The sequence below is a fragment of the Dermochelys coriacea genome, chromosome 7, assembly GCF_009764565.3.
Source record: "Dermochelys coriacea isolate rDerCor1 chromosome 7, rDerCor1.pri.v4, whole genome shotgun sequence".
NCBI classification, from domain to species: Eukaryota; Metazoa; Chordata; order Testudines; family Dermochelyidae; genus Dermochelys; species Dermochelys coriacea.
Window position 1 is genome coordinate 41,169,915 of NC_050074.1, and position 27,529 is coordinate 41,197,443.

Here is a 27,529-nt window from a genome sequence, read left to right on the forward strand (position 1 = left end):
ACTGGCAAAAAGCAAGCCATCAGGTCCAATGGGATATAAAGTCCTTCAAACAGGATCTTTGTCAGCCAAGTTCTACAGGAAAATTGTTTTCCCTGTCCTCCAAGAGTAAATACTGCAGTGTGTCTAAGATCTGAGGTGTCTACGCCTATGTGACCTTAGGTGTAGGATGGGAAGAGGAGCAGACAGTGGCTCTAGCCCTGAATTATATATTAACATAGAAATAATTAACTCATTGTTGCTGATCTGGTCAGAATTTCCACCCCCATTCAGAAACATTCTGGAGACTAATACTGGTTAGAATTAGTTCTGGTACTTTCTAATATAACATGTTTTTTATTTTCAAAATTGATGGGCAGGGATAAAAAAATATAAAGGAGTACATATTGATTAAATAAAAATGATTGACAGGAAAGACTAAGACAGCTGTTCTTTTTTCATAAGCCTACTTTGAAGTGTTTCTACAGTGCTCATACTGTAAAACTAAATATTGATTTAAACTCATTCTACTCCAGAGCTCATACGTGCACTGCAGCACTAAATGAGTTGTCACACATGTCCATTTCTTCCTCCCAGCACAAGATATAGAACTACTGTCTCATCACTATTATTTCCATGTCTTGCTGAAGACAACAGTGTAAATATTCAAGTAAATAGTACTGTCAAATACTGCTATAGCAGAAATGTCACTTACTTTACCACCAAAACAACTTTAACTGTTAGCTGAAATTATGTGTCTGATTATATAGCTTTAAATACATTAAATATTTAATATATACTCATTCTTCTTCAACCATCATCAACTATTTTTACTCACTACATTCTTCTGAAAGCCACAGTAACTTAGCTATAGTTAGTCAAGTTTCACTTGATAAATTTCTAATGATTAAAAGAAGCTTCTTGGGCTATGAGCTATTTTAAGACACACATTTTTAATCCTGACATTTAGTGCAAAAGCCGAACATTTAACCATACACTATTTTAAGAGTTAGGGGGAAAAAAGAGAATTACCTTAACTAGAATAAGAAAGATAGTATGATGGAGGAGTAAGCTACTGCACTAGTCTTCTTCCTCTTCTACAAATTCAAATCCTATCTTAGGTCTCAAATGTTAATTTGTCTAATCTTATCTGGGGCCCAAAACTAATCTGCCCTTTGGCATAATGGAAATTCTCTCTTCAAGCAAATCCTAAAACCAGAAACCAGTGTGGTTGCTGCACATCACAAGTAAGCTGTATTAATGTAGGCGTAAGTAGAATCTAATAAATAGCACTAGTCCCTCAATTTCAAACACCAAGGTTTCCTGAAAATCTGAACACATTTTGGTTGAAAAAATAGTCTGAACTTAGTATAACATTAAAAAGGCAGTAATTGTAAAACAGGCATCTCAAAAACCCTAGAATCTAAAATCTCCTTTGTGTTAATTTATCCTACAATAACTGACTCTCAATGTGCCTCAAATTAATTTTTAATTGTTTTAATTCAAGGAGAAGAGTAAGTGAATATCATGCCATTCTGATACTTTAATTAGCTCCAATACTATGCCATAGACCTAATTTAACATGTAGCAAGGGGATTAATAGAGATGAAAAAAAAAATCAAAGAGTTTGCAAAGACGTGCAGAATTTTCAAGAAAAGACTCTCTCCCCTCCAACTCATGGAAGTTTATTACAATAGTCCACATGCCATCTACCCTACACAAAGAGTTAGGGTCACCTCAGTAAAAGGAAACTGTATTCTTTCCAGATGTGCCCTACTAATTTTTGAAATCATTAGTATTTTCAGTCTTTTTTGTATGGTAATATTTTCCTTTGCTCGCCTGTTTCTCATAGCAACAAACACTTTAGAGCAGCAGTTCTCAAAATGGGGTCCGGGGCCCCCTGGGGGGGCCACGAGCAGGTTTCAGGGGGTCTACCAAGCAGGGCCAGTGTTAGACTCACTGGAACCCAGGGCAGGAAGCCAAAGCCCCGATGTGCAGACCTAAAGCACGGGGCTCTGAGCTCTGCCACCTGGGACTGAAGTTGAAGCCTGAGCAACTTAGCTTTGTGGGGCCCTCTGTGGTGTGGGGCCCCAGTCAATTGCCCCGCTTTCTACCTCACAATGCCAGCCCTGGCTTTTATATGCTGAAAACCAAATGTGGTGGCACAGGTGAGCCATGGAGTTTTTATATTAGGGGAGGTCTCAGAAAGAAAAAGGTTGAGAACCTACTCATTTTATACAAAGCACACACACAAGCAAGCTCTCAAAGATTTTTACTTTACGCAACGCAGACACTACGCTACTTACTCTTAACATCCTAATCTGGCCAATGATGCTGAAAAATTTGCATTTTCAAGCGCAACCTTTCACTTACTGAAATAAAGCCCTCACTTTCCACACCATTTTCTTTAAAATGTTTTGACCTTTGCATGCAAAAGTATGTTACATTGGAGTACAAATTAATTAGCCTGTTTCAACATATATACATTAATATTTTACAGACTTATAAAAGGACAGACATTCAACATAATGTATTTACTGATAATTTAGTAAATTCTCTAGAGACTTGTTGTTAAAAGTAGTAAAGTCAATTAATCTTCAAAATGTGGAGTCCTTATTCCTTAATCCCTTAACTGGCAAGTGACGGTGTTTTTTTGTGGCCACTTCATTAGGGAGGAAGAACATTTGCCACAGATTATCACAATTGGTAGTCTCTACTCTAGAGTCTTTGAGCAGGAATAGCAGATTTATTGTATCAAAATCCAGGTGTATGTCAGGACTGCTAGAAAAGACCTTAAATTACTCTAACCTACACTAAATCTGATTTTTACCAGTGATAATGCCCTCTCTCACTTACATTGTCCTAAAATAACACAAACATTGAATTACTTTGGCAGTTGTTTTCTTTTGCATCCCAGTCTAGATGACAGAATGAAGTTTGCATTCTCCCCAGTAAATGCTACCATCTAGTGTTGGACTTTGCTATATGCTTAGGCAATTGTGGATGCCTTGAAGGAAACTTAATATATTCGCAGGTTTCAGAGTAGCAGCCGTGTTAGTCTGTATTCGCAAAAAGAAAAGGAGTACTTGTGGCACCTTAGAGACTAACAAATTTATTAGAGCATAAGCTTTCGTGAGCTACAGCTCACTTCACAAAAAATGACAATTCTATTATGAGATTTTAAAAAGTAGGAAGTTACAGGTGTTTGGTTAAAAAAAGTCTCTACTTATGCCAAATAAAAGAAATATAACTTTCACATTTAAAATTAAACAGCTTACATGGGGAAAAAATATCCATTTGTTATTCTTAACTAAAGCTTCACTGATAGACAGCAAATAAAGGGACTTACGGAATTAATTTTATTGCTAGAAGTCAAAAGAGGTGTAGTAAAACCCTTCAAGTTAAATCAATGGGCTAAAACAAGTTAAATCCCCAGGTTTAGCTTTCTCATCCATAAAAACAAACTGCTATCTTTTCAAGTATTAAACACCAAACTGACACTGAAAGCTAAAATTTTCAACAAGTGAATTTGCAAAATTCAAGTCAAAAAGTGCAAAATCAGTATTTAGTTACAGTGACATATCATCACATTCAGGAGGCCAGATTACATTTGTACCAGCTAGTGATCTGGTTTATATACACAACTTAATCACTAATTGTAAAAAATATCAGGTGTGCATTATAAGCATGAAAAGTAATTATTATTAGAATCTTAACATTTTCTGACTTTCTGCTTTTAATGCTGCAAAATTATCAATATAGATTTTTGCACTAGGTTTAATAGATGATGAGATTGTTTTCAAAGAGAAAAAAATATGACCTTGGGACCTTGCTTCTGGTTGGGGATGAGATAGAGAAAAGGTAAGAACTGGCTGATGAGTCTTCTCTCAGGAGTTTCCCATTAACTAATGCAGGGGTCGGCAACCTTCGGCACGTGGGCCATCAAGATGATCTGCTGGCGGGCTGCAAGACATTTTGTTTATGTTGACCATCCGCAGGCACGGCCCTTTGCAGGTCCCAAGGGCCACGGTTCACTATTCCCAGTGAATGGGACCTGCAGGGGGCTGCAGGGACGTGCTGGCTGCCTCTCCCATTGGCCAGGAACGGCAAACCGCGGCCACTGGGAGCTATGGGGGGCCATGCCTGCAGATTGTCAACATAAACAAAATGTCTTGCGGCCCACCAGTGGATTACCTTGATGGGCCGTGTGCCGAAGGTTGCTGACCCCTGATGTAATGCTTTGTGCAATCAAGCCTCCTGAAAATGGGAAATGTAACAGGTTAGGATGGTTTTAAAAATAAAATGAAGTCACTTATTGTCTTTTGCATCTGTCTTTCTCCCCTTCCATCATTCTTCATTGCCCCCGTGATGGAGCTTTTACTTTAGATACAAAGAATGCCTGATCTGGAAGTTGGTGGGTCCTGCCTGGAGGTAGAGTTTTTTTATAACTAGTCACATGGTACCCTTTGGCCAAACTTAATCGCAGTAGTACGAGTAGGTGAGAGAGGGTGAGAAAAGGGAGACCTTTTTAAAACTGAAATTTACATGCAACAGCTGACTCTGCATCTCTTCTTTTTATTTCCACATTTTTCTACAGTCCTCATCAACTCAAATATAAATTACACAGACTTCCAACTCCAATGTAAGGTAGGGAAGTATTATCCCTCTTTTACAAATGGGGAAACTGAAGCAACAAGATGAAGTGATTTGTCCAAGGCTACAAAATGAAGTGCTATTCCAGCAATTCTAACCTTGTATAGGAACATAGGGGAAACGTTCATGCAGCAGAGCCTTAGGTAAGGGACCGTGGCTTATTGGCACTGGGCATCAGGCTCTTGAGTTTTGTTTACCAGTTTTACCACACTTGCTTCAAAACATTTGGCAAGTCACACAATGTCTGAACTTCCACCTCCCTAGCTGTAAAATGGGTAGACAACCAACTTCAGTCATACGAGATAGAAAAGCTTTTTTGTAAAGCTCTGAGCTCCTACTTAACTTTGAAGTATTACTGTTTCATTTGCTCGTGCATTCTTTTAAGATATTTCATTTTTCAAAATGAAGACAGTTGCTAGCTTTAAAGCCATGCCTGTTCAAAAATGTATTCGTGGTAAGTTAATTCATTAAAAAACTAATTAGGAATTCAATTAGGTTATAAAGTTTGTCAAACTATGTTTAAAATTTAATCTGTTTTGTCAAAAGCAACATCTATAAAGGAGAGAGAGAGTATTCTTAAGGGACAATATTCTTAACAGTCATTTGTTTTAATTAAAAAAGCAAGGCAGTCATAAAACTCATTTGCAAAGGTTAATACAGCCCAAAAGGCATCCATTTCCAGTTTTCCTATTTTTAGGAGATGCTGAAGCCCAAAGAACCCAAATCAGAATTTAAAAAGTTAGGTCCTACTCCCAAGACCATATCAAAATGGCCAAATCACTCCAACACAAAGCACCTGGTTTTGAGACATCCTGAGTACCTACAACTGAAGTCAGCAGGAAATTACCGTAGCAACTCTGAAATCAAGCCCCAAGGCTGTGGTACACATAAGTGAGACTTATGGTACACAGAAGGGAAAAGTTTTCAGTGAGCAGCCTTTTTTGAGAGAGTCTAAAACTCATGTAGTTTTTGCTACATAAGGATTTTTTGTTAAATACTATATCCTGGATGCTTTTAAATAATTTTTTATTAAAATCACATGCTAGAGAAATCAGCATAATTTTACAAGACATTTATAAAAATACAAGCTTCCCTGTGTCAGTGAAGCCACAAAAAAGAGTTTATGACAATCCATAAAACATCATTGCTTTTACAGGATGCCTTTAAAAAAAAAAAAGGCATTCAGTTAACTCATGGCATGTGTGTCGTCTGAACAGGCAATTTTTCCCAAGACAAATTACTTTCTTGTAATTATTAAGAGTTACGAATATTGTCAATTAACAAAATCATTGGATGGGAAAGCGTAATTTTTTTTTAAAATTACTGTCATACTTTTCATCAGTATCATATACTATCTGTCTACATTTGGGGTCAAATTTATCTCCAGTGCAAATGATGTACATAAGGCTGTAGACATCACTTAAATCCTCAACATGATGATTAAGTAGAATTCAAGTGGAGATCCCCTGGATCGGGATGAATGTCGCCCTTGGTGGATATACCTTCAAGTTCTACCCCTAAATGTCCTCCCCATACTAAGATTAAAAGTCTATTACACAGATATTGTTTTTACTATTGGAACATTCCTTTTACTTATTAATGAATAAATAATTGTAGTTTTCACATTGAAATCAGTCAAATCAACATGTATACTCATTCTCAGTCATCAGAACAGTAAAAACTTCTTTAAAAGCTAATTCAAACAGAGGGCAAACCACTTTTATCTCCTCCTTCCATTACTTTCCCCAAAAGTAGAACAGCAGTATGCTCTGCTACTGAAAACTGAAAGCAATATTAAGTATGAAACCGCCTTATAAATCCAAGCTGTTCATTTGCTTACTGCACACTTAATGAGCCACCTCTGAAGCATTCTGGATAATCTACAACAAGGGGCTACTTAATTTCTCTCATGTCAATTAACATTCACAGCAGGCATATCACTTTAAAAAAAATCTTCCATGCAAGTTTCATAAGAGCTATTTAGGGATATTTTAATTGCTATCCACCTGCTAAAAAGGAGCACAGGGATGGCAGAAATTAATTCAAGTCACTCCTCAAACTGGGCTACAGTTTGAGAGTCCCAGAGTATACAGCACTAAAGCCTTCACTCTCTGAGCTGTCTTATCATCAGGATATTTAAACACTGGACAACCAGTGAAGTAGAACTGTAGAACCAAAAAGTTCTCTATTCTGCTCCTCTTCTCCCCCTTCCCCTCATTTGTGAGGGAACATTTTCATCCTCTTTTCCCTTTTCCTGTCAAGCTTCTTATCATGGACTCATATTGGGGTGAGAGAAGGAAGGAAGGCACTAGGACAATCTTTGGAACAATAAATGCTGTGTAAGAATGCAGAATGACAGACCTGAGTGCTGTCAGCACACAGCTGAGTCACAAAGCCTCAGCCTCTCAAAATGGCTGCCATCTCCAATAATTCCCTCTTCTCTTGCCTCTTCAGTAAAGCCTTAGTTAGTTATGGTACACAGATATTTAATATTTTTTATATATTTAATATTTTTGAATGTAAGGCATTCATGTTAAAAGTATTATTTGGTTTATTTGCCATGGATACCCATTTTTAACCAAAGATCCCCCTGCTGACCAAACAAGGTGAGAGTACTAACCTTGAGGTGAGTGAGTTTGCTTGGCTGTTTGCGTTTTTCTCTCTCTTTCAGGCTATTTTAGTTATTTCAGACACTGGGTGAGTTGAGATTGTGTGTCTGGGATTGTTTGAGCCTTTGTTCCTTGGATTATCCTTGATCAGCCTCAATCAGCCTTGTGATCAACGAGAGAAGGCCTTAAAAGCCAGAGACTAAGCAACCAAGGGGACCACAAACAGGGGAGTTAGGAGGGAGTTTGTGGGATGGAGTCATATATAATCGCTATGGTTAGGAAAGGCCACATCGCCAGTGCCAAAACCGCTCCTGTCTCCTCCACCTCTGCCTGTATCCAGACAGCTAACCAGGATGCCTCTACCCAAATCCTGGTGTGGACTTGCAGAGACTGTGGCCTGCATTTCTCACTCTCAGAAAGCCAGGCTGGGGGGGAAGGGGGGGGAACGGACCATCCAGTGTGAAAGGTGCCTGCTGGTGGAATCTTTCAGGAAGCAGGTTGGAGAGCTACAGGAAGAGGTGGCTAGGCTGAGGAGCATCCATGCCCACGCAGAATTCATTGACAGTATTCATATGGAGACTTCCAAGGCTGAGGAAGCTATCCAGCTACAGAGGACTGCTGTCACACCACCGGGCATAGAAGTATATGGCTCTATCATAGGGAGGACACTGGCTGCTGGTTACTTCCAGCAGCAGGCAGTACTTCATCCCTACTCCCAACCCACCCACGATGGTGATGGAAAACCAAAACCCATCAAGGAAAGGGAAGAGCATATTTGGATACAGACTGGCTAATCTAGTGAGGAGGGCTTTAAACTAGGTTCAAAGGGGGCAGGTGACCAAAGCCCACAGGTAAGTCAAAAACATGGACAGCTGGGAGAAGGGTCAGAATTGGGGGGCAATATGGGCTGTTATAGCAGGGATAAAGGAGAGACAAGACAGAACTAGGGCGGGGGGGAGGAGGAGAGAAATCAAATCAGTATCTTAGATGTCTGTATAGTAATGCAAGTATGGGGAATAAGCAGGAAGAACTCAAAATGCTAGTAAATAAACACAACTATGACATAGTTGGCATCACAGTCTGACTTGGTGGGATAATACCATGACTAGAATATTTGTATAAAAGGGTACAGCTTGCTCAGGAAATATAGGCAGAGGAAAAAGAAAGGGGCTATTGCCTTCTATATTAAAAACGTATACACTTGGACTGAGGCTGAGATGGAAATAGAGACAGACTTGTTGAAAGTCTCTTGGTAAGGATAAAGGGGGTAAAAAACAAAGGTGTTGTCATGGCAGAGGTCTATTACAGACCAGCTAACCATGAAGAAGAAGTGGATGGGGCTTTTTATATACAACTAACAAAATCATCCAATGCACAGGGCTTGATGGTGATGGGGAGACTTCAAATACCCAGGCATCTGTTGGGAAAAAAAAAACACAGCAGGGCACAGATTATCCAACAAGTTCTTGGAATGTATTGGAAACCATTTTTTATTTCAAAAAGGTGGAGAAAGCTACTGGGGAGAGGCTGTTCTAGATTTTATTTTGACAAATAGGGAGGAATTGGTTGAGAATTTAAAATTGGAAAGCAGCTTGGGTGAAAGTGATCATGAAAATACACCTCTACCCAGATGTAACACGGTCCTGGGGAGACAAAAAAATCTCAGTGTTATAGGTGAGACCACTTGCTTTGGCCCCCCCTTGTTCCCTAACCGCCCCCTCCAGAGACCCCCCGTCCCTAATCACCGTCAGGACCCCATCCCCTACCCAACCCCCCTGCTCCCTGTCTGCTGACTGCTCCGACCCCTATCCACACACTCCACCCTGTGACAGGCACTCACTGGCAGCGGCGGGAAGCGGAGCAACGCAGCCCCAGCCCATTCCACTGCTCAACCTCCCAGGCGCAGCGCTCCGCTTCCCGCCGCCGGTGAGCGTGGGGTGGTTGGGGAAAGGACACCCTCCGCACTCACTGGCAGTGGGAAGTGGAGCGAAGCGGCCCCGGCCCACTCCGCTTTCCTTGCCCTGGCCCCAGCCGTGTCGCTGGGGGGCGGGGTTGGGGAAAGGTCCCGCACTCACCTGTGGCAGGAAGTGGAGCGCTGCAGCTGGGAGCTGGCAGTGTGGAGCAGGCTGGAGTCGGGCTGCTCCATGCCGGTGAATGCGGGGGGATCCCTTCCCCCAAGCTCCCTCCCCTGAGCAACACGGCTGGGGCTGGGGCGAGGGAAGCAGAGCGGGCTGCTCCCAGCCTCCCCCTAAACCCCTGGGCCACCAAAAGTGCTCCCCCCACACAGCTCCTGCCTCCCAGACCTTGGGGGGGGGGAGCGGGAGGAGCCCCTGACCACCCCCGAGATCCTCTGCCCCTTATCCAACCCCTCGGCCCCGGCCCGGCACCCTTAACACGCTGCTCAGAGAAGCGTGTCGGGGCTTTACTGCATTGTATGCGAACCTGCATTATACTGAGTCGTGTTATATCGGAGTAGAAGTGTACAGAGTAATGAGTGGTAGGAGGGAGAACAGCAAAATAAAGACAATGGATTTCAAGAAGGCAGACTTTAGCAAACTCAGGGAGTTGGTAGGTAAGATCCCATGGGAAACAAGTCTAAGAGGAAAATTGTAGACAGTAGGCAGTTTTTCAAAGAGACATTATTGAGGGCACAAGAGCAAACTATCCTACTGCACTGGAAAGATAGGAAGTATGGCAAGAGACCACCCTGGCTTAACCAGGAGATTTTCAATGATCTGACACTGAAAAAAGAGTGCCATAAGAAGTGGAAACTAGGTCAAATTACAAAAGATGAACATAAACAAATAACATAAATATGAAGGGACAAAATTAGAAAGGCCAAGGCACAAAACGAGATCAAACTAGCTGGAGACGTAAAGGGTAACAAGAAAACATTCTACAAATACATTAGAAGCAAGAGGAAGACCAAGGACAGGGTAGGCCCATTACTCAATGAGGGAGGGGAAACAACAACAGAAAATGTGGAATGGCAGAGATGCTTAATGACTTGTTTGTTTCGGTTTTCACCAAGAAGGTTGGTGGTAATGGGATGTCTAACATAGTGAATGCCAGTGAAAATGAGGTAGGATCAGAGGGTAAAATCAGAAAAGAACAAGTTAAAAATTTGCAAACACCTAGAAGGTAAGGTGATAAGTAACAGTCAGCATGGATTTGTCAAGAACAAATGATGTCAAACCAAACTGATAGCTTCCTTTGACAGGGTAACAAGCCTTGTGGATATGGGGGAAGCAGAAGATGTGGAATATCTTGACTTTAGTAAAGCTTTTGATACTGTCTCGCATGATCTTCTCATAAACAAACTAGGGAAATGCAACCTACTTGTAACTACTATAAGGTGGGTGCAAAACTGTTTTGAAAACTATTCCCAGAGAGTAGTTATCAGTGGTTCACAGTCATGCTGGAAGGGCATAACCAGTGGGATCCCACAGGAATCAGTTCTGGGTCTTGTTCTGTTCAATATCTTCATCAGTGATTTAGATAATGACAGAGAGTACGCTTATAAAGTTTGTGGACAATACCAACCTGGAAGGGGTTGCAAATGCTTTGGAGGATAGGATTATAATTCAAAATGATCTGGACAAACTGGAGAAACGGTCTGAAGTAAATAGGATGAAACTCAATAAGGACAAATGCAAAGTACTCCATTTAGGAAGGAACAATCCGTTGCACACATACAAAATGGGAAATGACTGCCTAAGAAGGAATACTGCGGAAAGGGATCTGGGGTCATAGTGGATCACAAGCTAAATATGAGTCAACAGTGTAGCAATGTTGCAAGAAAAGCAAACATCATTCTGGGATGTATTAGTAGGAGTGTTGTAAGAAAGACACGAGAAATAATTTTTTTGCTCTACTCCACACTGATTAGGCCTCAACTGGAGTATTGTGTCCAGTTCTGGGTACCACATTTCAGGAAAGATGTGGATAAATTGGAGAGTGTCAAGAGAAGAGCAACAAAAATGATTAAAGATCTAGAAAACATAACCTATGAGGGAAGATTGAAAAAACTGGGTTTGTTTGATCCGGAAAAGAGAAGACAGAGGGGACATGATTACAGTTTTCAAGTACATAAAAGGTTTTTACAAGGAGGAGGGAGAAGAATTGTTCTTCTTAACCTTTGAGGATAGGACAAGAAACAATGAGCTTAAATTGTAGCAAGGGAGGTTTAGGTTGGACATTAGGAAAAACTTCCTAACTGTCAGGGTGGTTAAACACTGGAATAAATTGCCTAGGAAGGTTAAGGAATCTCCCTTATTGGAGATTTTTAAGAGCAGGTTAGACAAACACCTGTCAGGGATGGTCTAGATAATACTTAGTCCTGCCAGGAGTGCAGGGACTGGACTAGATGACCTCTCGAGGTCCCTTCCAGTCCTATGATTAATTCAGTGTGTAATATATATGATCACTGAGTTGTCACTTTTTTTCTTGTTAAAATTTTTGAACTGCACAGTTAGGACAAACAACTGTAACTCTGCAATGTAATGACAACATGCAAGGAACTGTCCAAAAACCATTGTAATCTGAATTGGAACCATAAACATAATCTTTAATTATAAATCATATGTTATTGTATAGTGTGTCTAAAGGACAAAGCTGACATTATGCCTTAATGGTGCATTTCCACACCTTAAACACGTTCAGATTTCTTTTAAGTTTAACATTTACTCTAGATTTCCTTGGTTTGGGGATAATTGCAGTATCCCTATAACATATTTTATCCCAAATCACTGATCGGTACTCAACCATAAAAATTAATCTAAAACTAGTTTTTCTCTGGAAATGTATGTGCGGGTAAAGACATATGGGTATTTCAGACAGCTGTGAGACTACATGTATTTATGTGGAGTTTGATTCTGTCCAAAGAAACAAGCTATTTATTAGTGCAGGAGCACTGCCTCAATCTTTGTCCCTTTTTGAAGCCTTTATTATTATTGGAGGTGGTTAGTTACTCCTGGAGATTTGGTCACTATCACCATCTCACTAACTTTGCTCCAGAAGGGTAGAATGGAAACAAGCCAGTAATTATCACAGTGTATTAATAAGCAGAAATGAAATAATAAATATATGCAAGATACAGTACCAGTAGCATTGACCATTGTTCTCCAACAGCTTCTCCACCATGTGCTCTACTCTTACAAACCAGCTTGGTACAGCTTTGTAAATTAGAGGGGTATCTGACCTGTAAGAAAAGAGTGCACAAATAGGTTCACATATATATATTTTAAATATTTTGGATATCTTCTTACCTAGCAAACAATATATTGTTATATGCCAACATCATCTCTCCACAACCAAATATTTCAATAGTTAATATTTAGTTAATGTACTGACAGATCAATTTTTGCACCCAACACACACACTTGTTAGGAATTATTGTACTTAGTCAATTTATTTTCCATATTTCCATTCCATTCCAGTTCCATATTTTCAAAACCCACAACAAAATGTAGCAAATACAGTTATTTTCGATTTTGAAAATAAACAAGAGAAACTGTATTTGTGGGGAGTTAATTTTATATTCTTACACCTTATTTTGCATCTGACTAATGTATATCAATGCTGATTTTAATGTAAAACAAGTCTAATTCTTAAGCCTTCCAACTGAGTTTATGTTGTAGCACTTCACACCACATATTAAATCAACCTGAAATGTTATTACACAAACAAGTTCATTTAGGCACGTTTCAATTAGCAGTTTAAAATTTTAAAAAAATACAAACAATTAGTAAGGAAAATTTTAAAAATTAGTACTCAGATTCATAAAGTTTAAGGCCAGTCTGATGTTCTGTATATCAGATGCCATTAAATTTCACCCCTGTACTGAGCCCAATAGTTGTGTTTGAGTGAAGGATATCTTTCAGAAAGGTATCCAGTCTTGAAGACTTCAAAACAGACAGACAATCCACCACTTTTTAGTAGTTGGTTCCAATGGTTGATCACCTTTACTTTCAAAAATTTATGCCTTATTTCCGGTCTGAATTTATCTGACTTCAGCTTCCAACAACTGGTTCTTGTTATGTCTTTCTCCAGTAGATTTTAATACCTAGTATCTTTTGCCAGGGAAGGAACTTCCACACCATAATAAAGTAATTTCTCATGCTTCTTCTTGACAAAGTGCTTCATCTCATTATGTTAAATTTCTCACTGTAGGACATTTACTCTCTCCAGCCCTTGAATCATTTTTCTAGCTCTCTTCTGCACATCCTCTGTAATTTTTAACTTTAAAATGTGAACACCAGAACTGTACTCAATATTCCAATGTGTGTATTGGTCTCAACAATGCCATATATTCAGAGACTAAAATACCTCCCTATTCCTACTCTCTAATCCCTGTTTCTACATAGTTCACGCTATTAACTCAGACCCCAACTTTATAAAAAAAATTGTTTAAAATGTCTCCGTTTCACTAACAAAAACTCAGGTTTGGTTGTACAGGATCATATTTTAGTCCATTTGCAGTTTTAATGAACACAAGGGGTTCAATCACCAGGGCACTTTAGAAAACCTTGGCCTAAAGCAATACAGGTTCAATATATAAACACTTCCCTAGTAAGAGAGCCTCACATAGTAAAAGGAGCAAAACATTTTCTGAATGTTGTCTATGTTCGATGTATGGTTCTTCACTTGCTCTTTACCACTATTTTATTTAGTGGGGATTTTCTTAAGAATAGGGCTCTTTAATGTTTGTCCATAGCATGGACAACATTTTAATAGAAACTGTTTTAGGGATCACCCCCCTCTCCCATTTATGGGCATTCAACATCTCTGACATGCATAGGAATTATACACATGGAAAAGTGATATTAGACAAGTAACGTGTTTTAACTATCTTAGTGCAATTTTACATTACAAATGCTGCTTAGCTGATTGACGGAGAGTCCTGTAGAAGCTTGCTATCTAAATTAATACACCTGTGGATATATACTACCTTTTCTTTCCAGTAATTCCTGCAAGTGCCTGCATGTAAATTAGTAGACTTTCTTCACTGCTGTATTTAAAAATCTCATTTTTATTAAATGAAAATAAATTCTATAAGTGAAAGAGTAAAGATAAGATTTCAAGATAGGTTTTGATTCTCCTACACCCTCGTAAATTAGAAGTGTATCCATTTATGCTGTTTGACCTAATAGAAAGCAGAACCAGGTCCAAAAAAAAAAAAAAAGACCAGAAGTATAAAGGTAAGATTCCCACTGGACAGTCTCTTCCACACACCAGTCTCTGTCCTCTTCATATACAACATAAACAGGTATTTCACTTAGCAGTCACTGGGTATTTTTTCCTCACTTATTTGACATGGGTTAAACCAGGATATAGGTACAGAATAAGTCATATTAATTCTACCCTTCACTTGTTACTCCTTAAAGGCATCCCACCAAGATGCAAACAGCACCATATGTTTGCATGTAACTACAAACCAATCCCTCAATATTTATTTTCTTCTACTGTATACAATACTAACCATAAATAGGACACAAACCAGTTGTAGGACTATATGTACATTGTAGTCAATTATAACTCTGGATCGTCATTAGTGAAACTAAACAAAAGACTCTCTATGAAGGGGTACCAATTAGACAGTATTTAAAATGGGTACCAATCTCACACACACACAAAATTTTCATAGACTTGGTAACTCACAAGCAAAAATATTTTGTCCAATTAAAAATAAAATAAAAAAACAAAAACTATGAATGGAACTTTTGCGTGAAGAATTATAGTTTTCAGTCACCTCTAAAAGCTTATTGCTGCCACCTGTTCGATGCTGTTTCCAGGCAGGTTAACACTGAGCAGATTGTAATCTGGAGCTGGAGACTGCTTGATGGTGATGGCCAAGGACTTAGTTTTACCTGAATTAGTAACCAGATCAATACGAGTTGCTTCTTATCCAGCCAGATGACCATCAGCTGCAGTGATTCACCAGTCTGAACCAACAAGAATGTCATCAGTGTATTTGCCATCCAAAGGTCGGTGCTTTCACATCACAAGGGTGTTTATACTGAAGTTGACCACCTGCAACAACCTGGTCAATTGTCTTTGTAGCTGAAACAGCCAAGAGACTCTTTGCCGCTGAAGCAAAAATAACCAGTGAAACCTTGCAAAAGGGCCATTTTGGTATCCTAAGTGTTGGTGGCAACAATGATCACTAATACTAAACTCTTATATAAAGCACTTCATCAATAGATCCCCAAGTACTTTATAATGGTCTATCATTATCCCAGTCTTAGATGGGGAAACTGAGGCACAAAGGGAAAGTGGCATGCCCAAGGTTACAGAGCAGGTTTAGGCACAACATTATCTTCTTAAAAACACTGCTGTCTGCACAAATGAGCAAGGTCCCTATCCAGTCTGCTTTGGTTCTTGGAGTGCATGTTTGACAGACATTTGTAAGCAAATATCCTGAAGAATGACCTGCTACTATTTCCCAAATGCAGCCATTACTGTCAACAACCCAATCTTAAAACGCTCAACATCTTGCCTATATCCACTGAACTACTTCACATCAAGGATTTGCCGGAAATTTACAGAATACTGATTAAAATTAAGAGATAGCTCAATTGTTGTGAGAATACTGTGCCTAGTGGTGAGCCTTCCTGAGTGACAGAAGAAAGAAAAGGAAAATCCACCAGCAAAGCTTGTTAAAGCTGAGGAGTGGGAGTATGTTTCATGCAGCCTGATAACGAAAGTCACATCACTTTTCTTCTCCAGTACTGTATCTTGGCTTCTATTTCCCTTTAATCCCAGGCTATAAATTTAATTGTGTAATTAAGAGTTACAATATCTATGACTTTTACTTTAAGGGGAAGAGCAAGAGCCTGGAGCGGTAATATTCTTGCAGTATTCTATTTATTGGAGGGAAGGGGAAGTATAGGCACATTTATGCTACCTTAGAAAACTTCACCACATAGGGTTGACCCCTGCCCTCAGCTATGTCATATCTGCAAGGGGAACCCTCCCCTCACCAGGGCAACCTTTGTGGCAGCAGTAGCACTACTGAAAAGAAAAAAACACTCTTCTGAAACTGCAGGCCACTAAGGGGTATTTCAGTAGCAGGCACCTGGTTTCAAACAAGGGCAAGGATATGATCAAGCACCAAATCTGGCATTAATGGGGAGTTAATGGGGATGATATCCTATTCTAGCATTCCAGTAGTAGAGCTTGATATTCTACATAATATTGTATAATCTTACACTGAAAAGAATAAGGCCTTTACTTTCCTCTCTACTAACCCCCACCAACAGTTGTACACCCAAGTCAATATCAGCTGGGATTACTCCTTTCTGTCTGATAGTAGTTAACATTAGAGGAAATACCTTTTCAACATGGAATCCTTGGAGTTTCTACAAAGTGAAACATCAACTAAATATCTTACAGCAATGTAGAGCTAACAACAAAGAGTTAATGTGTAAAGAAAAAAAGATCACACAGTAAAACAGCTCAGGCAAAACCCTAGGGTGATTCAGCAGTAACAGGGTACCATCCTGAAGCTATTATTATTATTATTATTATTAAAGCAAAATTAATTCAAAGGTAAAAAATCAACTTTATTTCAATCATTTAAAATATCTGTTATTCTGCTTTGTTGAAAAGTTTCTCTACACATGCTAATGCCTGACACAGCCATGTATCAAATGTTAAAACATATCTAAGCTATATAAACATTTTAAGAAAAATCTAAAGGAGCAATAACTGTAGATTACCATTGATGTTCAGCACCAGTAGTTCTTTTGTAAAAGTGATAAAGGTAACATGCTCTCTGGACCCTTATGAAATGTACTCTCTTTAAAATTCCTCTATTTCAGCACGTTAGAGAAATAGAAGCTAACCATCGCCTAACTGTATACTGGAATGAGCATCCTCTCAAATTCATGGAGATCTTTTTGTACATAAGGAGAAAAGGACTGGAAAGACTGCCTCTCTGTATCAACAACCGATTGCTGTGTGTCCAATGTATATTTCCAGTAATTTTCTAATGCAGTGGCTCTCAACCTTTCCAAACTACTGTACCCCTTTCAGGAGTCTGATTTGTCATGTGTATCCTGAAAGATTCACCTCACTCAAAAACTACTTGCTTACAAAATCTGACAAACACAGAAGTCTCCCAACCACTATTACTGAAAAATTACTTACTTTCTTCTTTTTACCATGTAATTATAAAATAAATCCACTGGATTATAAATATTGTATTTACATTTCAGTGTATAGTGTATATAGAGAGTATAAACAAGTCAGTCTGTATGAAATTTTAGTTTGGACTGACTTCACTAGTGCTGTTTATGTAGCCTGTTGTAAAACTGGGCAAATATCTAGATGAGTTAATGTACCCCTTAGAATATCTTTATGTACCCCAAGGGGTACATGTAGCCCTGGTTAAGAACCACTGTTCTAATGCATGTTTTCGGAACACATTTTAATTTGGCTGAGACAACGTGAGTAAGGTAATATCTTTTATTGGACCAACTTCTGTTGGTGAAAGAGACACGCTTTCGAGCTACACAGAGCTCTTTTTCAGATCTGATATTTCTCTCTCCAATATCCTGGAACCCACATGGCTACAATACTTTTAACTTGGCTGCCTACATTTAATTCTGGATATCCTTACTACTTTTCCATTTTCTTTTATGCAATGTAGCCATTATCACCTGTGGGAGAAAACTTTTCACAAAGCAGTCACTCTATATCTGACTGCTCAGGCCTTATCCTCAAAGGGAACCTGCACAATACATTCAAAAGACGAACCTGGGAGCTGATAACTCATAACTTTGCTAGACACTAAAAGTCACAGACTGGATTTATGGCTTATTACAACAATCTGTAACCCACTAATCCCCCCCTCCTTGCCCCCACTCCCGATGACTGGATCAGTATTAACTGGCCACTGCACCTTGAATGGTCCCTTCAAATGCATTAACTACTACGCTAAACTATCTGCTCCACCTTGTATTTAGCGGTTACACTAAGGCTTTGTCTACACTGGATCTTCGTTGGCAAAACTTTGGTCATTCAGGGGTGATTTAAAAAAAAAAAAAACACACACCTCACACCCCGAGCAACAAAAGTTTTACCAACGAAAAGCGCTGGTGTTAACAGCACTTTGTCGGCAGGAGCGCTCTCCTGCCAACAAAGCTGCTGCTACGCTACACGCCTTTTAGCAGCACAGCTGTGCTGGCGCACCCATGTTGCTAAAAGCAAGGTAGTGTAGACAAAACCTGCGTATATTTCCCAGACTTAAAGAAGAGCTCTGTGTAAACTCAAAAGCTCATCTCTCTCTCACCAACAAAAATTGGTCCAGTAAAAAAGATATTACCTCACCCATCTGTCACTCTTCCCATTTTCTTGTCATTTTAATAAACCTGAAATAATTTAAATTAAGAAACTGACTTCCAACCTATCATCCTTTAAGCTTTCTACCTTCGCTTTCACTGTGGCTGATGACACAAAATATACAACCAACAGCTATTGGTTCTTGATGTTGCTACAGCTATAGACATGCATGGAAAGGCTGGAATAATTGGCATAGACTTCAGATGTCACACTTTCTTCTACCTCTTATCTTTCACAGTTCTTAGATTGCCTGTTACTGACACTTTTATCAAGTTGAGCACTGTTGATATTAGAATATCAAGTTCATGTGGGGTCACATTTCTCACGAATGTCAGTTAAAGGAACTTTGCAAGGCTCCGTTTTCTATGCACTTTCCAAGCAGTCACCATTTTTCCCTATTGTTTGCGATTTACTTTTAAGACTTATCTGAATGTGTATCATAGCAACAGGATGACAACTTACAAAGGACCTTAGTTCTGATCATGTATTAAAGGAAGAACAACTCTTGACATCAGCAAGCAGAAAAACTTGATTTAAATAATTGAGTTTGTGTTTTGCATTTGTACTTTTTAGCTATATTCCTAAAGAAAGCTTGATCCAAATTAACTGATAACATTAGAACATGTTGATTTGCAACTAAATATAGCTTTTACACTAAATTTGGAATTTCTTTCTGATAACCAGGAAGATACACGACAGCTATATACATTTACTTAAGCAATTATATAGTTAATTTATTCAAAATCTTAATTTTTACATTTAATTATATTATAAAATGGTGAATATGTTTATTTTCTATACAATTTTTATTTGTAATTTACGACAAGTCCTATTCAGAAATTCAAATTCAATTAAAAATTCACAAAAATAGCATTTTAAAATACTTTTAACGAACCAAAAAAATCTTAAATGTACTGGTTACATAATAAAAGTTTATCGGAATGTTTATCAAAACATGTTTTGCATTTTAAATTAACTGATTTATTTAAAAAAATCGATTTAGTGAATTTAACTCATTGTTTCTAGCTCCTATGTGCTTCAGGTTTTTAGAACGAGTAGATCTTATCTCCTCTCACAGCTAGGTTTTATTTATAGACTGGAAGAGGAAAGCCATTTTCGTTACTTTTTCAACTTCCTATTTGGTTTCTCAATTTTGAATAAACTAGGTTAGTGAACTGAACTTGCTGAATAAACTGAAATGAAGAAAATATTCTCTCTGCACCTACTGAAGAGGCAACTGCTATCAAAAGCTGGTTTAGCACTTCAGCTAACTCTGGTTCAGTGGTTTGACTTTCTTCAAAATGTCAGCAGCAGGCATGTACTGCTTAATATCAGGGTGGATAAAAATCAATGATTTTTTTAAAAAAAATCTGTTTTATTTAAATCGGATATTTTTCATAAAAAGCTTTTTGAGGAAAAAAACCTATCTAAAGATAATGTTAATTAAGATACATTATAGTTCAAAGATATCTCATCATGGAATAGGCATTATAAATTCTAATTCTAAATCTAAGGAGACAATATATTCATGTAATGTTTAAGAAAAGTTTTGTAAATGATTTCCAATAGTTCATGAATTAGGGATCCAAATCTTATGGGGCTCCAGGGGCTTCTGTATAGATTATTTAGGTTAATCTTGCTATCTACCCAATGGCGCTCAGTCTAGAAGATACCATAAGAGATGCTTAGTTTTACAGTTCTCAAACTGTGGATTTGTGTCTCAAGAGATAACATGCTTGTTAACAGCAAAAAATGTTTTAAATAAATAAATAAATAAATACATAGAGGTGAGAAATAACAGACCTCAACACTATTCTCCCTCTGCAAATTTGTGTACAGAGTCAATCCCTTACCTCTCTAAAAGTGCAAAGTTTTAAAAAGTTCAATGAATAGAAGACTGTTAGGGGAGGAATAGATCTGGACAGGGAGAAGAAGTCTGGAGATAAATGTGAGAAGGGAGGGATAGGCAGTAAAAACAAAAGTGAAACTGTTGGAGGAGCATATTCCAGAAGTCTTGAGGTCTTTCTGAGTGTAGCCTTCATTGATTTGAGATCTACCATACCATTCTCTCATTAGAAGGGAAAACCTATAATGGCAGCAAGCTGTAAGAGAGACCCAGTTTGGGAATATTTTAATGAAGTTCCTCTACCTGTGAGTAAGACAGGCATGATGTGCAAAATGCAAACAGTGCAACAAAGAAATGCAACGCCTGATCGTCCAAATGAAACAACATCTTGAGGAAAAAAAAGTGTTCCTTCTCAGGAGGAAGCTGTGTTGAAGATGGTGAAAGGAACATGTCTGAACATGCAGGATCTTCAAGTTGGTAAACTTTTTTATTTCATACGTTTTTCTTAAGGACTGCCTGTCTTCCTTCTGCACTATTCTTGAATTATTATGTTTGAGCAAAAAATATAATTGTTACTCTATGGTCCTAATCATTTTAGATGCAGTTGTGATAAAAAATAAATATTTGAAATAGGCAGATCTTCCTTTTACGATTTCACCTTTAAAGTAGAACTGAGCGTCAGTGAATGCAGTGAGTAATACTAAATGAGCAGTATGGTAACAAAAATTAAACAACTGCATTGACTTATTTTGTTTAGGAGAATCCATCCTCAATATACAGGATTCTGAAGACTATCCACCTTCAAGATCACAATCATTTTCTATAGTTTCAGAGTTATCTGCCAAAGATAGTGTTTCAGTCATATCATGTATGTCACATAGCCACAGTACATCACCTGTAGCAAAAAGAAAAAAAAAATCTCCATCATCCAGAAACAACCATAAGATAAGAACCAGCAGATTACAAAAAGAGGTAATTGATTAAAAAAATTGCCCAGTTGGTTTATGCAACAAACTCTCCTTTCCGTATGATTGAGAACCCACACTTCATTAACATGGTTCAGTCATTAAAACCAGCATACAGTCCACCCAACAGAGCAGATGTCGCAGGCAAATTGCTGGATAAAGGTGTATGAAAGAGAAATTGCGCAGTGTGCAAAGGTATGTCTTGATAGGTGGAGCAATGTCCACAATGATCCTGTTGTATGTGCTTGTGTGACAACAGAAGAAGGGAATGTCTTCCTTACAGAAACAATTGACACATCAGGAAATGCACATACAGCAGAATACTTACAAGAAGGAGCAGTAAAAGCTATAACAAACGGTGACAAAAAATTCAAATGTCCAGTAGGCAGCTTGGTCACAGACAATGCTGCAAATGTATCCAAGATGAGAAGAAATTGTTTAGAAGAGAGTCCCAAGCTAATAACATACAGTTGCAGTGCTCATTTGATGCACCTCCTAGCCAAAGACTTCAGCATTCCAGAAATAAAGGCTAATGTTGTTGAAATTGCAAAATACTCCCATAACAACCACTTTGCAGCAGCTGCTCTGAAAACAGTGGGAGGAACCAAGCTAACTCTCCCATAAGACATGCGATGGAACTCAGGTGTGGACTGTTTTGAGCACTATTTTTGGCCTAATCTGATGACAATTTGTGAACAAAATCATGAAAAAATAGATGCTACGGTCACAGCCAAAGTTCTCAACATTGGGCTTAAGAGAAATGTTGAACACATGACGAGTACCCTGAAGCCTATTTCTGTAGCCTTGAACAAAATGCAGAGAAATAGCTGTTTTATTGCTGACACTGTTGAAATCTGGAAGGAACTGAGTGAGATCTTAAAAAGAGAAATATGCAAAGACAGAGTTAAATTACAAGCATTAAAAAAAAAAAAAAAACGAATGGGACAAGCACTATCTCCAGCTCATTTTCTTGCAGATATTCTCAATACTCAGTACCAGAGTCAAACCTTAACTGCTGAAGAAGAGGAGTTCGTTATGACATGGACATCCAGCAATTATCCCTCCATAATGCCAACTATAATAAACTTCAGAGCTATGGGTGAACCATTCAAGAAATATAGGTTTGCTGATGATGTTTTAAAGAAAGTCACACCAGTGAACTGGTGGAAGTCACTTAAGCACTTGGATTCAGAGACTGTTGAAGTGATAATCTCACTTTTGACAGCAGTAGCTTCTTCTGCCGGCGTAGAAAGAATATTTTCTTCCTTTGGACTAATTCATTCCAAATTGAGAAATCATTTGGGACCTGAAAAAGCAGGAAAGCTGGTTTTTCTTTTCCAGATGATGAACAAACAGGAAAATGAAGGTGAAGATGACTGAGTTAGCTGCAGAAGCCAATATTTTAAGATTCTCATGTTGGCCTGGCTGACATAGTCCATTTGATTTTTGTTTATTTAAATTTCATTTAACTGTTTTAGTTAAAAACAATTTTAACAAACCTCATTTTAAAAATCTTGAATGTTTAACTAAATTCAAAAATTCATATGCTTGTTTGTTGTTGAAGAAAAAAATCCAGAATACATAACTTTGTTGTTGTTTTAGTTCAATAAAACAATTTAAATGTCTATCTGGTGATGTTCTCCTCCTAATACACCATAGCAAGAAAATCCTCCAAATATTAATGATTAACCTGGCGAATTGGAGATAGTTCACCTCCCAATAACTTCATAAATATCTGCTTCAATTACCTTTGGTAAATGACATCACTGAACAATCATTCATTTTCTGATATAGCTGTAAAACTAATCTGAAAAGTTTTCAAAATAAATCACTTTAAAAAGGTCAGGTTTCAGAGTAGCAGCCATGTTAGTCTGTATTCGCAAAAAGAAAAGGAGTACTTGTGGCACCTTAGAGACTAACAAATTTATCTGAGCATAAGCTTTCGTGAGCAACAGCTCACTTCATCCGATGAAGTGAGCTGTAGCTCACGAAAGCTAATGCTCTAATAAATTTGTTAGTCTCTAAGGTGCCACAAGTATTCCTTTTCTTTTTTTAAAAATGTGTATCTTCTAAAAATGAAACCTACATCTATCTGTTGAGTTGTGAAGAATATGTACTAAGGTTATAACAACCAAGAAGAATGCACATTTATGTAGAAATCCATGATTAAATCCAGTCTTTCTGACTAGTGATTTAAATCAAATAGATTTAAATCAAATCCACCCTCCTTAATATTTTTTAATTTAATTTAAATTTAATTTAATAGATTAGAGTAAATTTAGGCCTTAACATAGGTCGTCATCATTTCAAAACAGGTTTATTTTTTAAAGTAAAACTGTATTTAATTTAAATAAAAAATTAAATCGAAGTATCTGATTTAAATAAAAACTTGTAAAGTTGTTTTTTTTGGTTTTTTGTTTTTTTTTTTTTAAATATCAATTTTTATTCACCTTTGCTTGATCTGTTAGGGAATTCAGAACTGCCCACTTTCAGGGAGAAGGATGAAGAATTGTTAAGTAACTTAACAGAAAAATCCGGATAACATGCCCTCAGTAAAGCAGCTCAGGCTCAGCTAAATTATCCTATATTGCTCAAAACAAACCTACTAGGAAACTGGGGGGAAAAAAAAAAAAAAAAAACAACAATTTGAGAATTTATTCCTCTACTTAAAGCACATCCCAGCGATGGTTTTTGCTTCTGCTGGCACTGAAATGAAGTTTGTAAGTGACTGAAATCTGTTATTACTTCCTTCCAACCGAGTGTCTGCCTCCCAGTATTGCTTGCAACTTACCATCATTAGTAGAAAAGCAAATACAGACTGCAATAGTAGCATTTCTGTCTTGTGTAAGGCACCCCTATAATATTGGTTTGGCTTAACGTCCAGCACTGTAAAGTTTGCTACATCAGAAAAATAAGATTGCATTAGTTATAGAATAAAGTCTCTCAGACACAGTGATTTGCCAACTCATCATGGAAACAATACATGAAGGGCATTTTCCCCCCTCTCCCAGGGTAATCTCAACCTAGATAAGATAATGATGTTGTTCAAGGAGAATTAAAGGTGATCCTTGATACAGAGCAAAAGAAATGCTCATTGCCTAAGGATTCCATCTAGTGGCATTAAAAGAAGTCTGTACTTTTCCAAGTATCTAGATTTATCTAGGTCCTTATATCAATGCTGCTGCCAAAATGTTTTGAGTAGGATTAGTACAATTTTAAATAGGGTGACCAGATGTCCCGATTTTATAGGGACAGTCCCGATTTTTGGGTCTTTTTTCTTATATAGGCTCTTATTATCTCTTACCCCCTATCCCAATTTTACACACATGCTGTTTGGTCACACTAATTTTAAAGCTTTTTTAGAAGTGAAACAGTATTAAAAATATGTTTCTTCTTAAAGAGAGACTTGGATCAAAAAACAGTTTGAAACCAAATATTCTTACCAGATTACTGAACTACATTGTTAAAAACCTAACTTTGTTCTTTATTGTTTAAAGTCTTTATTTACTTTATGCATTTCTGAGATAAACAATGAAAATGATGAGTCATTTTCATGTACTGGTTTTCATGCACTTGGCTGCATTTTTGGGCTGCCAATATTTCACACAACTGATACATTTCAACTGGTCTAGAGCAGTGGTTCTCAAATCGGGGGTCCAAGAGCCTCTGGGGCCACAAGCAGGTTTCAGGGGGTCCACCAAGCAGCGCCAGCATTAGATTTGCTGGGCCCGAGGGCAGAAAGCCAAAGCCCCACCTCATGGGACTGAAGCCCAGGGTCCTGAGGCCTACCACCTGGGGCTGAAGTCAAAGCCTGAGGATTTTAGCTTCATTGACCCCCTGGGGAATAATTCTGCTAGCTACCCCCTAATGCCAGCCCTGGATTTTATAAGCAGAAAAGACAGTTGTGGCACAGTTGGGCCCCAGAGTTTTCAATGTTTGGGGTGGGGCTCAGAAAGAAAAAGGTTGAAAACCCCTGGTCTAGGGTTTTCTTGATATTGTAAGAGCAGATCAAATCTAACTCAACAGTGAGTTAGATGTCTGACTCTCTCAAGAGGTTGAATACAAACAATCCTGAAGTGTAAAACTTCATATAACGCAATTTTCCCCATATATTTTATTTCTCAATCCCACACATTCAAATATGTAGTCTTTGGAAAGAAAACAGAAGGCCATAGTTGTCAACAGATTTTGGATGCATTATAACTTGCTTTATATTAGGCTGAGCTGGGCAAAGAACTAACTGTCAGCACATCTTAGAGGTCTGCATGGTGGATTACAATAGAGCAGTGGTTCTCAGATTTTTCATTTTTTTTTTTTACAGTCACAAAGAATTGAGAGATTCAGGTCATGAAAAAATCTGAATGGGAAGCTGTCTCAGTCACCACAGAATGAGCTAATGAGATGTGGGAGCTGGGCTTGCCGGTGGAAGTGCTTCTCCCTCCTGTTTTAGAAGCCCAGTGAAGCAGTATCTCCCCGGCCCTGAAGCTGATCATTGTTTTGACTGGGTCAGGAGCTTTTCTGGTATTGGGTGGGAGGAAGCAGACTAAGCAGGGGTGGAAAGCCATGTGATGGGATGAGCCCCTTGCCTAGACTTTTATTCTGCCCTTATGATCCTGGGAGTTTGCTTATTGCCAGCTAGAGGCTTGCAATTAACTTGCTTTCACTAGCTGATTAGCGCTATAATTGGTAGCTCAAGATTCGTATTCTTCTGGACAATTTACAACTCAGTGGCAAAGCACAAAGATGTCCCTTTAGCTCGGTGGTTCTCAATCTGCAGCCCAGTCAGGACAGAGCTGCAGCCCATGTGACATCCTCCGGGCCATCCATACATTGGATGTGGCCCAAAACGGTAAATAGGTTGAGCACCACTGCTTTAGCTATACAAAGTTGGAAGGCTCTAACAGTAAGCAGCAATTATTGCCTAACGTAACAAATCTTTAAAAAAAAAAAAAGCAGATTTCAGACATCTTTAAAAGAAAGCCTTCAATCAGTGATCACAACACCAAGGTTCTCAAGACTTCCCAAGTGTGGCCTGCAATTGTCTAATTGCACCCCTCCCATCTGTGATAGCCGTCTACTATCCTCCCATTCACAATTGCATAATGTCCCTGTAGCTGATACAAGAATTTATTACATGGAAAAATATTTTTAGCTACTTCTAATGTGATTTAACAACTTGAAATTAGGAAGACAGCCAGCACTATGTGACCACCAAGAGGCCCACAGGCCATCAGATGAAAGCCACTATGGTAGAAAAATTCTTTAACTCAAGACTGACGATGATTAATCTACAAAAAAACAATTCCAGAGGTTGAAGAATCACAGCCACTGACATTACTTTATTAATCATCACAGTGAATAAAACTGACAACATTGCCCATCTTTATTATCTCCATGTGGGGAGACAGAAGAAAAAACAAAACTGAAACAGACTCAGCAAACTGAAAAAAAGCATTCATTGGATCTCACATCAAGATAGCCTCTGAAGGCATCATATAACACCAATTAATGTAATTTATTCTCCTTCAGTTTATTTCTCTTCCATACCAAATATTTAATTAAGTGCTTAAAAATGCAGAGGAAACCCAATACAGTAACTCCTCGCTTAACATTGCAGTTATGTTCCTGAAAATGCTACTTTAAGCGAAAAGATGTGAAGCAAATTCAATTTCCCCTTAAGAATTACTATAAATGGGGGGAGAGGGGATTTTTTTGGCCAGATAAAAGACTATAAATACACACACACATACACAGTATAAGTTTTAAACAAACAATTTAATACTGTACACAGCAATGATGATTGTGAAGCTTGGTTGTGGAGGTGGTGGAGTCAGAGGTGGAAGAGGGTGGGATATTTCCCAGGGAATGCCTTACCGCTAAATGATAAACTAGCACTCGGCTGAGCCCTCAAGGGTTAACACATTGTTGTTAATGTATCTTCAACTCTAAAGGCAGAACGAATGTAGGGAGGGGAGACAGCATAGCAGAGAAAGACACAGCCACACACCATGCGTGTGAGAGAGAGACATGCATTGCCCCTTTAAGTACTCTGACCCCATTCTAAGTACACTGCCTTTTTAAGTAGGTCAGCAAGTTGAGACAACAGCTGCTGCCAGCATGCTCCCTCCGTCCTGGTG

The 27,529-nt window shown here is 38.4% G+C and overlaps 1 protein-coding gene across 4 annotated transcripts in view; it reads right to left on the reverse strand.

Moving 5' to 3' along the window:
- The window catches only part of IARS1 (isoleucyl-tRNA synthetase 1), a 178,299-nt gene that overhangs the window by 97,920 nt on the left and 52,850 nt on the right, over window positions 1–27,529 (reverse strand). For all 4 annotated transcript variants that reach the window (XM_038410534.2, XM_038410535.2, XM_043518835.1 and 1 more), the window contains one exon: window positions 12,340–12,438. In XM_038410534.2, the coding sequence (XP_038266462.1) occupies window positions 12,340–12,438 (99 nt within the window). The remainder of the gene's footprint in view (window positions 1–12,339; window positions 12,439–27,529) is intronic.